A 14,118-nucleotide genomic window follows, 5' to 3' on the forward strand; every position below is an offset into this window, starting at 1 on the left:
CACAGTCTTCTTTAAAAATAAATAACATCATCACAAGAGATCATTTTCACACCTTAACTACCTGTGAACAAAGTCTTCTTTAAAAATAAATATCATCATTACAAGAGATCATTTTCACATCTTAACTGTAAGCAGTATTTCTTCTGAACCACTGGTATGCTTCTGTCTTGTTTTAGGAATCTTACAAACAATAGCATTTCCCTCTTTCATATGGTAACCAGAAATCTCAAAACCAAACCTACAGGTCTCCTCTAGTAACTTGAGTGTGGTACACACCATCCTGTACTTTTTTCACTCTTCATGATCGTTTCATTAGCTACTTTAAAAAACTACTGTCGAATAAAATTCTAAAACCAATCTCAAACCCTCTTTTGAACGAGTCAGAGAATAAACAAACACCAACAAAAACTGGCATCTCTCTTACAAAGTAAACAGGGCTCTAGAGCCAGGCAGGAAGCAGGGGTCCCTGAGTATTTAAGTGACCATGGCTAAGAGTGGTGGAGCCACTGAAAAGACAAATTTATTCTATCCTTTCCACTCTCCCAAATTAACCTTCGAAAATACTCTCCTTTATGACTCCCTTTTCTTTCTTTATCATACTGAAAGTGATGAGGCATCTTCCCTATCACTGGAGAAAAGTTTAAGGGGATATCATCACCTCAAAATTAACCAAGCTTGCTTCCTTAACAGATTTGGAGCCCACCGTTCCCATCACTGCACTGTCAGACTTTCTTCTTTGAAACCTGAGCAGCAACAACTGGGAAAGCAGCTGTGCAAACACTGTGTTTTGTGAGCAGCAGATGGAGAAGCTTCTTACCCTGTCCTCAAGTGCAGAGACCTAAACTGTACTCAGTCCTCTGTAACAGCCTACATGGGGAAAGAAACTAAGAGAGATGATACCTGGGTAACGGATTCACTCTGCTGTACACCTGAAACACAAGCCTGTACGTCAACTACAGGAGCCCGCTCTTCCTGTGGAAACCGTGAAGAGAGCATGTCGGGGGCAGCCTGCTTCAGTGGCCTCCAATGCTCTCCGAGTCCTACCGTTCTTTAAGAACCCTGGTTGGGTGGGAGGACAGGAGGCCTGGGATCTTGGTCTGCGTCCCTGGGGCGATTCATTCATCCATTCACTCTACAGATCTCTGCTGAACGCCAGGTGGTGCGCCAGCCTCTGAGCAGACAGCAAGGCACAGGCAGGTCTGCGGTCTGACCCTTGCTCTCGGGGAGCTCACTGGAAGCAGCGCATTCAGACAACGCAACTCGCAACCGGCACAGAGCGTGACTGACGTTACGGCGGGGAAAGCACAGGATGCAGCGCAGCTCCTAGCTGGTCAGTCAGATGGGATATGAGGCCTTTCTGCTTCACACGGGGGGATGAGCACCACACGGGACGGTGGGTTTGGGGAAGCTGTGCGACACTGTACAAGGCGTGAAGAGAGCTAGCACGCAGATGCTCTCCACCCCTAGACTGGTTAAAATAGCACCGCGACCGAAAGGGGCTTATAATTTACTAAAAAACAAGAGTTGACAGTTTAGGGCACTCTACCCCCAAATACTGAGACTCAAACGATACAATGCAATGCTATCGATGCATGCTATCAAAACTCTGAAAAAACAACTGCCTTCAAATGTACTTGACAGTATTTAAATCAGCACAAATCTTACTGGCGCACAATCAAGTCAAATGTTAAAAAGAGCCATAAGAATAATAAGCAATCCTATTTTCCTAGGGAAATAATTCAAAATAAAAGAAAAAAAATTTAGAAAATAATCAGACAATCCACAGTATACTGAGTAAATGGAATATTGCCTGACCATAAAAATAACAAAGTGAAAATAAGGTATTTAAATGAAAAATGTAGAACATAAAGCTGATCATTAAAAATATGTGTTTAATGATAAAATCAGAGGTAGCCTAGACAGATGCAGTATTTAAAGTGAAGGAATTAGGTATTTCAGACTTTTTATATTTTATAAAGCTGTCAAATATTTCGTAGAATAAAGTAGTTTCTCCTCTATAGATTACAGTATCCCCTAATTCATTAAAGATTATATTAATATCCATGAAACAAATTATTTTTTTTTAAAAACAAAAGTAGAAAACTGGCTAAGAAAATTTATTTAAAGTTCTCTGATAAAGGAAAATTAATAACTTACTACATTGACCAGAGCCTGTAAAATTTCTTGAATCAAATGGGCAAAGTGGCAGAAGCAAAAGAAGTTATACAATTACAGAAAATAAATTGGGAACCAGAGTCTAATAATAATCTAAGAGAATAACGATGAGAATGTTGATCCTTTAAGAAGCATCACGTTCACAAGCGTGAGACTCACTGCTTCGATTCACTGTGACAAACTTCCAGGGTCGGGTCGTTATAAATGAAGGCAGCTTCCAAGTCGTTGACCCTCACGCGGTATATCCTACATTGCTTGCTGTTCAGCTTGATTCTATTTAAGTTTGCAACCGTGGGAAATATAGTCAGTTCCACAAATCCCTGTAAAGAGAAGGAATGATGATTTCATTATAATTAATACTGGTATACTTTAGAACATATTTCTTTGATTTCTACTACTTAAACACGTACTACACTCCGAGACAGAATCTCAAATAGGTATATACATCCAAGTGCTCTAACTTCACCTCAAGTACAGTTGTCTGAGTGACTAAATGGGTGTGAATTTATCATCCTGGTGTTTCACATTCACTATCAGTGAAAATTAAACCAGATGCTAGAAAAAAAAAATAAAATGACTCAAATGTAAGAATTTTATATATAATACAAAATTATCAAATATAAGAATTTTTTTAAATTTAATTTTATTTTTAAACTTTACAATATTGTATTAGTTTTGCCAAATATCGAAATGAATCCGCCACAGGTATACATGTGTTCCCCACCCTGAACCCTCCTCCTTCCTCCCTCCTACCATCCCTATGGGTCGTCCCAGTGCACCAGCCCCAAGCATCCAGTATCGTGCATCGAACCTGGACTGGCGACTCGTTTCATACATGATATTATACATGTTTCAATGCCATTCTCCCAAATCTCCCCACCCTCTCCCTCTCCCACAGAGTCCATAAGACTGATCTATACATCAGTGTCTCTTTTGCTGTCTCATACACAGGGTTATTGTTACCATCTTTCTAAATTCCATATATATGCATTAGTATACTGTATTGGTGTTTTTCTTTCAAATATAAGAATTTATAGACAGAGTGGAACCCAACAGGGAGTAAGGGGAAAAAAACCCAAGAGCAAAAAGAGACTCAAAACCAGTTCAGGGAGTAAAAGGAAACTGCCCCTGGTGACCTCCCGGGTGGTCCAGAGGTTAACAATCCACCTCCCACTGCAGGGGACTCAGGTTCAATCCGGCCGGGGAACTGAGACCCCACACGCCACAGGGCAACAAGGTCTGAGAGTGCCAACTACTGAGCGCACGCACCCTGGAGCCCCCGAATCACAGCAAGGAGCCCCGCACCACGATCCAGCGTGCCCCATCTAACACCAGACACGGCCAAAAACTCATGAATATTTTTTATAAAAAAGAAAGAAAACAGCCTCTCAAAACAGGGTAAAAACTATACCACCAAAGCTAACAAGTATGCCTCTCTGCTCATGGGAGGTAAATCAGGACACGTGACGTAACAAGAGTTACAAGAAACATTCAGGCAAGGAGGAAAAAACCTACTGCAGCCTCCAAGAGCAGCAGACACTTCAAAGTGCTGGATGATTTTCTACCAAGCAGTCCCAAAGGCCATACAGTTCTACCACCTCAGCCTGGTGGTGAGCAAGCTATCTGAAGCATGTACAAGACATGAGAGACAGTTACATCCACTGTCCACTACCCTCTTGAGCTGAATCAAATGGGAAAGACAGACCAGTGAAACATAGAATGTTATGTCCAGTGAGTTTAATATTCTGGGTTGAAAACACAAAACATGGGAGGGCATGAAACAGTAACATTTCAAGGGCTGAAAATCCCAGGAATATCTAAAATAAAACTCAGGCAATAACCATAGAGAACAAGATTACAACAATTAATTATAAGGGCTATTATTAAGCACTACTGTGTATTACACTGGAATTCCATCACCTCCACTAGCTTTGTTCGTAGTGATGCTTTCTAAGGCCCACTTGACTTCACATTCCAGGATGTCTGGCTCTAGGTGAGTGATCACACCATTGTGATTATCTGGGTCATGAAGATCTTTTTTGTACAGTTCTTCTGTGTATTCTTGTCACCTCTTCTTAATATCTTCTGCCTCTGTTAGGTCCATACCATTTCTGTCCTTTATCGAGCCCATCTTTGCATGAAATGTTCCCCTGGTATCTCTAATTTTCTTGAAGGGATCTCTAGTCTTTCCCATTCTGTTGTTTTCCTCTATGTCTTTGCACTGATCACTGAGGAAGGCTTTTTTCTCTCTCCTTGCTATTCTTTGGAACTCGGCATTCAGATGCAGTTGAGCTATTTCAAAGCCTAAAAGATGATGCTGTGAAAGTGCTGCACTCAATATGCCAGCAAATTTGGAAAACAGCAGTGTCCACAGGACTGGAAAAGGTCAGTTTTCATTCCAATCCCAAAGGCAATGCCAAAGAATGCTCAAACCACCACACAATTGCACTCATCTCACACGCTAGTAAAATAATGCCCAAAATTCTCCAAGCCAGGCTTCAGTAGTACGTGAACCGTGAACTTCCAGATGTTCAAGCTGGTTTTAGAAAACGCAGAGGAACCAGAGATCAAATTGCCAACATCCGCTGGATCATCGAAAAAGCAAGAGAGTTCCAGAAAAACATCTATTTCTGCTTGATTGGCTATGCCAAAGCCTTTGACTGTGTGAATCACAATAAACTGTGGAAAATTCTGAAAGAGATGGGAATACCAGACCACCTGACCTGCCTCTTGAGAAACCTATATGCAGGTCAGGAAGCAACAGTTAGAACTGGACACGGAACAACAGACTGGTTCCAAATAGGAAAAGGAGTACGTCAAGGCTGTATATTGTTACCCTGTTTATTTAACTTCTATGCAGAGTACATCATGAGAAACGCTGGGCTGGAAGAAGCACAAGCTGGAATCAAGACTGCCGGGAGAAATACCAATAACCTCAGATATGCAGATGGCACCATTCTTATGTCAGAAAGTGAAGAGGAACTGAAAAGCCTCTTGATGAAAGTAAAAGAAGAGAGTGAAAAACTAAGATCATGGCATCTGGTCCCATCACTTCATGGGAAATAGATGGGGAAACAGTGGAAACAGTGTCAGACTTTGTTTTTTTGGGCTCCAAAATCACTGCAGATGGTGATTGCAGCCATGAAATTAAAAGACGCTTACTTCTTGGAAGGAAATAGCATATTAAAAAGCAGAGACATCACTTTGCCATCAAAGGTCCGTCTAGTCAAGGCTATGGTTTTTCCAGTGGTCATGTATGGATGTGAGAATTGGACCATGAAAAAAGCTGAGTGCCGAAGAATTGATGCTTTTGAACTGTGGTGTTAGAGAAGACTCTTGAGAGTCCCTCGGACTGCAGGGAGAGCCAACCAGTCCATTCTAAAGGAGATCATTCCTGGGTGTTCATTGGAAGGACTGATCCTCAAACTCCAACTCCAATTCTTTGGCCACCTCATGTGAAAAGTTGACTCACTGGACAAGACTCTGATGCTGGGAGGGATTGGGGACAGGAGGAGAAGGGGATGACAGAGGATGAGATGGCTGGATGGCATCACCAACCTGATGGACATGAGTTTGAGTGAACTCCAGGAGTTGGTGATGGACAGGGAGGCCCAGTGTGCTGTGATTCATGGGGTCGCAAAGAGTTGGACACGACTGAACTGAACTGATATGTCACACATTACACTAGACACTTTTGTGTATTTTAATCTCATTAACAACTTCAAGAGATAAATATTAGTTTATAGATTAAGGATTAAGAAAATTAGATCATTACTACATGGAGAACTGAGATTCACACCCACATCTACATGATCGCAAATGGCCCCCACTATGCCACAATGTCTTGCAGTGCAATGCTTTTCAGTAATATGCACGAATTTTTTTTTTAGATAAAATTTAGCCCAACCACTCAAAAGCCCGTGTAGAGCCCCCTTTCCCCCAACTGACAAATAACAGTCATACATCTTTAAATTAGACCATCTGAATAGATCTACTTGCCTGGAAGCAGATAAGAACAAAAAAAGCAGAAGCAGTAACACTGACGAAGTCTCTGAGTTGAAAGGTGTTAAACTGTGAGCAACTGTAGAAAGATCTAAATTCCCTTCATTGGCAATCATGACCAATTGACATGAATGATCCTGGATTAGCTGAAAGACTGTAAGCAAAACTAAGATAACATCAAAAATGAACCACAAAAGATTATGGAAACTGCTGTCAAGCAGTAGTTACATGAGACAGAAGAATAAGCTTTGGCTTTCTAAACTAAGGCTAACAGTAATGAAACGGTGAATGGTGTACTTGGTCACGATAGGGAAAGCCCAGCCCCCTTGAGTCGTCAGGCCTCTGACACCACCTAGAGCCCTGACCTGCACCTGGCCTGCAACCCTGCAGCCGCAGCTCCGGCAGGGCAGCCCCAACTGGAGCAGGACGCAACCTCCAGGGCTCCTAACTGCTCCCTCTTCCTGCTCCTGCTCCCGCCCCAGCAGCTGACCCCAACCGCCCTCCTCGAGTCCCTCCTCCTCCAGTCCCTCTAGCACCTTTTCTTAAGCTCCTTTACTTCCCCACCTTAGATGAAACATCTCTTGATTCCCCTTTGAAAAGAAGCTATACATTCTTTTACTCAGGCTTTCACGCAGCACAGGCTGTGAGAGCGAGGGCAGAACGGTGTCCTCGCGTTCTTAAGGCCCCAGCCCCACTACTCAGTAGCTGGATGAGCGTGAGCTAAGTTCCTCCAGCTCTCTATACCTCAGTTTCTGGTGGTGGTGGTGTACTCAGTCATGTCCGACTCTGCAACCCCATGGACTAACAGCCTGCCAGGTTCATCTGTCCATGGAATTTTCCAGGCAAGAATACTGCAGTGGGTTGCCATGTCCTACTACACGGGAGCTTCCTGACCCAGGGATTGAACCTGCGTCTCTTGTTGTCTCCTGCACTGACAGGAGGATTCTATACTACTGAGCTACCTGGGAAGCCCGTACCTCAGTTTCCTCATCTGCAAAACAAGAATAGCAATACTACCTGCCTTTTGGTGTTATTGTAACTGAGCAATTTAAAACAAGGAAAGCACTTAAAATCACAGCTGGCATCCAGTGAAAGCTTTTGTTATCCTTCTTAGATTCTGCTGCTTCTCCTATGCGTTCACGCCGCACTGAACACCATCCATCCTCTGTTCATTAATATCACCCCAATTCCCCAATATGCACTGAAAGTTCCAAGTTCCCTTTCTAACCCATCTCAGCCGTCACGCTGGAAGATGGACGCAGACACAGCTGATCCCAGCAGGAACACTGCTTCTAGTTCCTGCATTTCAGCTCCTACCTTCACAGCCCTTCTGGGACAGCAGTCAAGACCACACACTGGGAGGCCCCCCATCACCGCTCAGCATGGCCCCGGCGTGGACACTTTAAGCCTGAGTGTCCGCAATGCCTGTCGCTCCCGCCAGCCCTCCTGCAGACCCCATGGCCCGCTTCACTCCTTGGCCGCCTCCAGTCTCTCTCTAAAACCCTCCCTGGTGTTTTCAGGGCTGCTATCTTCCTTGGCCGTCTAAGATCCTTACCTTGAACCACTCTTGTGTCAACTATCGTCTCTCGCCCTTCGGCTACACGCGCCTATCTCCTCCTCCTGTTTTGAAGAGTTCCTTCCACTCCTCTGCTAGAGGCCACACTCTGTAGTGTTCTCAGAAGCCATGCTCTATTAATCACCTTCTCCTGTAACCATAATCTCTCCTCTCACAGGACTTTCCCCCACGCCTACAAACATGTTCAACTCTCTCCTATCTTTCTTTTAAATCTTAACTTCTATGTCACCTCAAATAAATTATTTTTTGCCCTTTTCCTGGAGTTAACTATATTTTGGTTGAGAACTGACAGTAATTCCTGGAGTCCCAGAACATTACAACAGTTCACTAGGCAGACTGGAAGTCGGGGGTGGGGGTGGTGTCTGTGTGTGTGTGTGTTGTGGGGGAGGGTACAGAGGGGGGTTGTTTTTGCCAGGTAGTGTAGCTTATGGTATCTTAGTTCCCTGACCAGGGATTGAACCTGGGCCCTTGGCAGTGACAAGGCAGAGTCCTAACCACTGAACTGCTAGGGAATTCCCCAGACTGGCGACCTCTGGAGGTCAAGTAATAAAGGGGTTTAAGGGGTTCCCACATCTATCTCAGGGTAGGCCTGGTGTTTATTACGCAGTCCAAACATACAGGATACATCTGAGTAACTGGCAAACCTCACAGTCATTCTCTGATCTCTCTCTGAGTGAGGTCTACGGTGGAAGCACTGAGTGGACACCAACAGGCCACCTTTCCCCTTCAGCACAACCTGACGCCTCTGGGAGTGGCAGAGATCAGCGCCCGCAGAGCCGCGGACGCCGCCTAGTCCACCTTCATTTAACTCAGCTATTTGGCCAGTGCAAAAGCCAAGCTGGTCTTGCAGAATGATCGTGAACTATCACAAACTTGACAACCACAACCACGTTTGCAGAAGTGATACTCTGCAGCAAATCAGCACAGCTCCTGGTAGCAAATATTGCCATGAATTATCAAGCCATTTATTGCCCCTCAATTCCCATCAGGAAAAAAAACAGAATTCTAGACATGAGAACCTCATCCCTATCATCTAGTAACTCTCTCAACTCTCTGCTCAGTCAAAACAAAGTTCAAAGGTGTCCTGACTGCAGGGTAGCCCAAAGTGAATCACACTGGTATGTTATACTGACAACATTACAATACCTGGACCTGGTGAGAAAGGAAGAGCAAGTTCTCGATCCGCCTTACTAGAAAACACACGGATGGCAGAGGCTGAGAGTTAAATCTCATGGACGTTCAGGGGACTGTCACATCAATAGAGCTTCTAAGGTTCCAGTGGTCTGAGGCACACAAAAATAAACCTAAAGTGAAAGTTACTGCACTTTGCACTTCCCACCAAGAGGGGAAAAAAAGAAGGCAGGAAAACTGGGAGGCTTCTTTGCATTCAGAAAGCAATCTATACATTCAGGCATATCGCTTACTAGGCAATCATTAAGACTGTCATCTTCTGGAAGAGGTCCAGAACAAGAAAGAGCTCTGCAGTGGGTCCAGGCTGTGGTCCATGCTGCCCGCCTCGGGCCGTCTGACTCAGCGGAGCCAGCGCTGGGCTGCGCCAGGAGACAGGGGCGCTGTGCTGACCCTGGCGTTCTCCAGCAGGATGACACCGCACTGCCATCCGCGGTCGCAGGGGAGACCCGTGGCCTCTTCTGCCAGCAACTATTTTCTATGTGCAAAGCAATTACTGCTTTGCTACTAGACTCTGCAGTAGAGACCGAACACATGACCATGGGACTTCCAAACATTTCAGGTAGTTTTTGTTAACCTGAAATGGCTATCATGAACTGAGTGCGTGCAGCAGCTTGCCACCTTTTAATGGAAACACCACCTCCGGACCAGGCCCAGGCAGGCTCCTAAGGCACAAAAAGCAAACAGCATGCGCCACTGACTCAGAACCCAAAGAGACTTGCTCCCATGGAATCTCCACTTCCCCTCAATCCATACCCATGACCTCATGGAGAGTTCCCCATGTTTAATAACGAGACAAAACACAAGCCTGAATTATGCATAAGTCTGTACAGCAGGCTAGCACAGTTGAAAATGGACGGTGCCTCTCACTGAAGTGCAGTCCTGAAGCACAGTGCAAGCAAACCCTGCTGTGGGCAGGACGCCAGCAAACGCAACAGGCGGCACAGTGTTTGCGGAAGCAGAAACGACCCAAGCACACTTCTACAGGGAGCCAGGGGCAGTGCTAGGTTGGCCAGCTGGTTAGGAATGTGGAAAGAACAGACTAAAAGACTGAAAATAAGAGGGTGATGGGAAAAGGAAGTGTACACATGAATTTCTCAGAGTAGGTATAATATGAAAATTATCACATAAATGACCACCAGAGGCATCCTCAGAGACTGTGGAGGGGCCTCAAAAATCAACTGGCAAGACTATCTAGCCAGCAGATGTCCACAGACTCTTTCCCTAGCCACCCTAAAACACAAAGTTGTCACGGTGGCAAGAACAGAGGCCACGCAGGAACCCAACAACATGCTCTGCCCCCAACAAAGCCTGATCTGGCCACCATCAATGCTGAGTGCCCGCCTCCCCACAGCAGAGGCTCAAAATCAGCTTCTAACAGGGGTCTTCCCAGGAAGCATCAGTTAGTCACTCGGCAGTAAAATGACTACGTTAGACAGCTGGTATTGTAGACGGGAGACAGTAATTTATCCTTATAAAAACACATACTCTAGATTTTCCTTCCCTATTAATACAATTTACTTACAAAAAGCCATCCGTGTCAACATACTATCCCATACACACTTCCATGTGTATAGAAAAGTATGGCAGAATTTACACGTAAATTTTACATGCAAAGTTAATTTTGTCCTCTCATCCACAAGTGGCCAACATGATCAACTGCTGAAGGCTCAGCTACAGCACCAACCGAGAGCTCCGACAGGAGGCCATCCTAAACCAGTGGCCGCTGTTGTAACATTAGGTCATCTCTGCACACAGCCAAGCAGACCTGGGAGCCAAGGGGCGAAAGCAGGAGTGATTATGCTCACTACTGCTTCAAAAAGCCACTGAAAGGATTTTGCTTCCTGTCTTGAAGACTTCGTGTTCGGGGCGTTCAGAAGCCTAGTGGCCAAAGAAGAACACATCCACCAGGGCACAGAGCCACGGCTTTATTAAAGTGGAAGCTGAGACTAAGCCACTTCAGGCTCCTCATGCCATTGAACGAACAGGCACAGAAAGGGGTCACTGTCCTGGCTGAAAGACTAGCAGCAACTGTGATTCTGTTACACAACAGGAGCAAGAATTCCATTTGCAATTCAGGGGGTTCAATGGAAGGCCTCTGAGGTCCTCTTGACGAATAGCCCTAATCAATGGCAAACTGCAACAAACCAAATGAAGTCAAAACCAGCAAGGATGCAAAATGAAGGTCTATGACAGACCAAAAGAAATGCTGTCAAAAGGAAAGAGAAAAACGGAATAGGTGGAAGAAAGCTGTGTACATCAACTTTGACCTTGATATCAACTGAAGCAAGCAAAGGCTATAGTAACTAATTTTCACATTTTTTTACCCACCTTTCTTCCATTACAGGCGATAGCTAATATTTCAGGTGGGAAAAATGCTGAAACCGCCATTTCTTCTCACAAATGGATTACTTCAGGGATCACCAAACTTTTTCTTAAAGGGCCAGAGACTAAATAGATATTACAGGCCTCACAGTTTCACAGCTATTCCACTTTGCCATTGTAGCTTCAAAGCAGCCTTAGACAGTTTATAAATAAATGGGTGTAGCTGTGTTCAAATAAAACTTTACTTACAAAAACAGGTAGTTTGCTAATGCCACAACATAGCTAATGCTACAATAGCTGATGGGACTTCCTTAAGCTGGGAACACTGTCATCTAAACAGAACCATTGAGAGGATGATCTGGGGGCAAAAGGGGTTAGACTGCTGTAGATACCTTCCTTTTGCCCTTCCTAATCTGCCCTCTAACCCTACTCTGTATCCAAGAAGATGCATTAACTGGGCACTAGCCTTCCGGCTGCTGGTCAGGGTGGTCAAACAAGAGGCACAAAGAGGAAACGGAAAATAGAAGAGAAGGGAGCTCCACAGATTCATAACCCTGGGTCTTAGGCTATCAACGGCGTTCCTAGAACAAATATATCAATCCACATGGATATTTGGATATATATCATATATGGATATATATATATATATGCAGATTTAGCGATCCATATGGATATAACAATCCGTACATCTAAATTGGCCGGGGGGGGTGGGGGCAATTACTAGGTTTCAAACACCTTTATCTAGAACTTTACTACAAAGCAATGCCAGGGAAACAAGGTCAGGCAAAAATCAAAAAACAAAAGCAGCCTCTGAACAGTCAATTTAATAAGTCAGTTTGTGTATCAACCTTAATTTTTTCACAGAAAAAAATCTCACTGGGGACTTATTCCTGTTTCATACACAAATCTAAAATGTTTGGTAATGTAGACTTCCATATTCCACAACATACTAAGAGAAATAAATTTTTATCAGAAAACAGGAAAAAAGGAAAGGGAGAACTGAGGTGTTGGCTAGTATAGTAGTAAGGCCATGGCTCTTGAAGTCATACAAGTTTGAATTCTAATTCATATCTATTCTCAAAACCCATGACCCGGAGTGGAAAGTTTCTGAGTACTGTAAAGCATGCTGTTGTTCTCTCTTACAACTGCTGAGAACATACTTACCACAACAGATTTTCTCTGGAAGTTTATGTTGTTGATGCAGACGACCTGATGGGTTGTACATTAAAGAATAAAGAAAATATTTCAATTATTAAATAATGCATAATTCGATCCCAGTGTAAACAAGAACTGTGTTCTAAGCAGCTCAAAATCATACTTATCTTTCATGCTAAAACCCTAGAAATTAGCGTAACTTGTTCATTTAAAATTCAGCAACAGCCACGAAAATAAAATTTTTTGGACAAAAATGCAATTTAAGAAAAAGGTCCATTAATCTGTAAAGGGCAGTAAATCTGCTGAAATTACATTGTCATTCAAAACATTTTCGCCCTACAAACCTGTGGGCGGCTTCCAGTTTCCCACTAGGCTTTCCAGGCCCAGCAAGTCAGCTTCAAGCGATCACTGAAACTGATCAATCATAACTAATGAAAACCAAACCTAGAAGTGTTAGTCGCTTAGCCGTGTGCACTCTGTGACCCCATGGACGGTAGCCCGCCAGGCTCCTCTGTCCCTGGGATGCTCCAGGCAAGAACACCGGAGTGGGTAGTCTTTCCCTCCCCCAGGGCATCTTCCCGACCCAGGGATCGAACCTGGATCTCCTGCACTGCAGGCGGATTCTTAACCATCTGAGCCACCCGGGAAGCCCCAGAAGAAAGGGAGATAAAGAAAAAAAATACTTATAATTTATACGGCCTTGGGCTTTCAAAGCCCTTGTCTCCTTTCTTCCTGTTCATTCTGGCGGGGTCAGAGCCAGTCGGCGGCATAAAAGGGCCCCGCGGAGCTCGGCTTCCCGGCCTCCCGGGCGGCGGCGGGGCATCACCGGCCTTGGGCACCCGACGCTCCCCGTTCCCGCACGCTCCCGAAAGTCACGGCCCGCGACGGGGGCGCCGTGGGCACCACGCCCGGCCCTGCTCGATCCGCCGCGGCCGCCCTTCACAGTCGCTCTGGGGACTCGGCTCGTCCGTCGTCTCCGTCGAGCGCCTGTCACGGAGACACTCCCCACACAAGCGCCCAACGGCGCCGGCCAGCCGACATCTTTCTCGGCACCTCTGACTCCTGACGTCAGCGGAAGTAGGGCGGCTCTAAGGCGGCAGCCGGAAGTCTTGTGGTCCGTGGGCGGGGCTTGGCGAGCACCGGGGTTTGCGTTTGCCATTTAAAGTGCAGACGGCGGCTGAAAACCGTTGAAGCTGTGGAAGCTTGACAGATATTTTGTGGATGACGCGAACACAGCAGGACGCAAAGGCGAAACATTAAATTTTAGAGAAATAAAGATGTAGCGCAAACACTGAAATGCATGGGGACGAGGTTTTCAAAGCGCCAAGGGCCGAGACCTAGGAAACCAGGAGGCGTCCCTCCGGGCGCTGTGTTAAAAAGAACCCTCAACTCACCGGAGCTGTGACTTAGGCTGGAAAAGACGAGATTACACCTTAAGGAGTCTAACTCGAATTCAGGTCCTCACTAGGCATCGCTGCCTCGGTATTTATTGAAAAATTAATTAATTAAATAAGTGGATTATACAGATGCAGAATTACTGAAACACCGGACCATTTTGAAGCCATCTGCATTTCATGAGGGAGAAGGCAATGGCACCCACTCCAGTACTCTTGCCTGGAAAATCCCATGCATGGAGGAGCCTGGTGGGCTGCAGTCCATGGGGTCCCTAAGAGTCAGACACGACTGAGCGACTTCCC

At 45.1% G+C, this 14,118-nt stretch overlaps 1 protein-coding gene across 7 annotated transcripts in view; it reads right to left on the reverse strand.

Moving 5' to 3' along the window:
- Positions 1–13,499, reverse strand: part of TAF2 (TATA-box binding protein associated factor 2) — a 91,070-nt gene extending 77,571 nt beyond the window's left edge. For 6 of the 7 annotated variants that reach the window (XM_055546777.1, XM_055546775.1, XM_055546774.1 and 3 more), the window contains exons 1-3: positions 13,108–13,499; positions 12,431–12,484; positions 2,335–2,495 (exon numbers count right to left, since the gene is read on the reverse strand). In XM_055546777.1, coding sequence (XP_055402752.1) covers positions 2,335–2,495; positions 12,431–12,484; positions 13,108–13,191 — 299 coding nt within the window. In that variant the 5' untranslated portion in view covers positions 13,192–13,499. Of the gene's footprint in view, positions 1–2,334; positions 2,496–12,430; positions 12,485–13,017 lie in introns of all 7 variants that reach the window. The other variant, XM_055546773.1, reaches the window with a different exon arrangement.
- Positions 13,500–14,118: the final 619 nt, after the last annotated feature.

Source organism: Bubalus kerabau, chromosome 14 (assembly GCF_029407905.1).
Source record: "Bubalus kerabau isolate K-KA32 ecotype Philippines breed swamp buffalo chromosome 14, PCC_UOA_SB_1v2, whole genome shotgun sequence".
NCBI classification, from domain to species: Eukaryota; Metazoa; Chordata; class Mammalia; order Artiodactyla; family Bovidae; genus Bubalus; species Bubalus kerabau.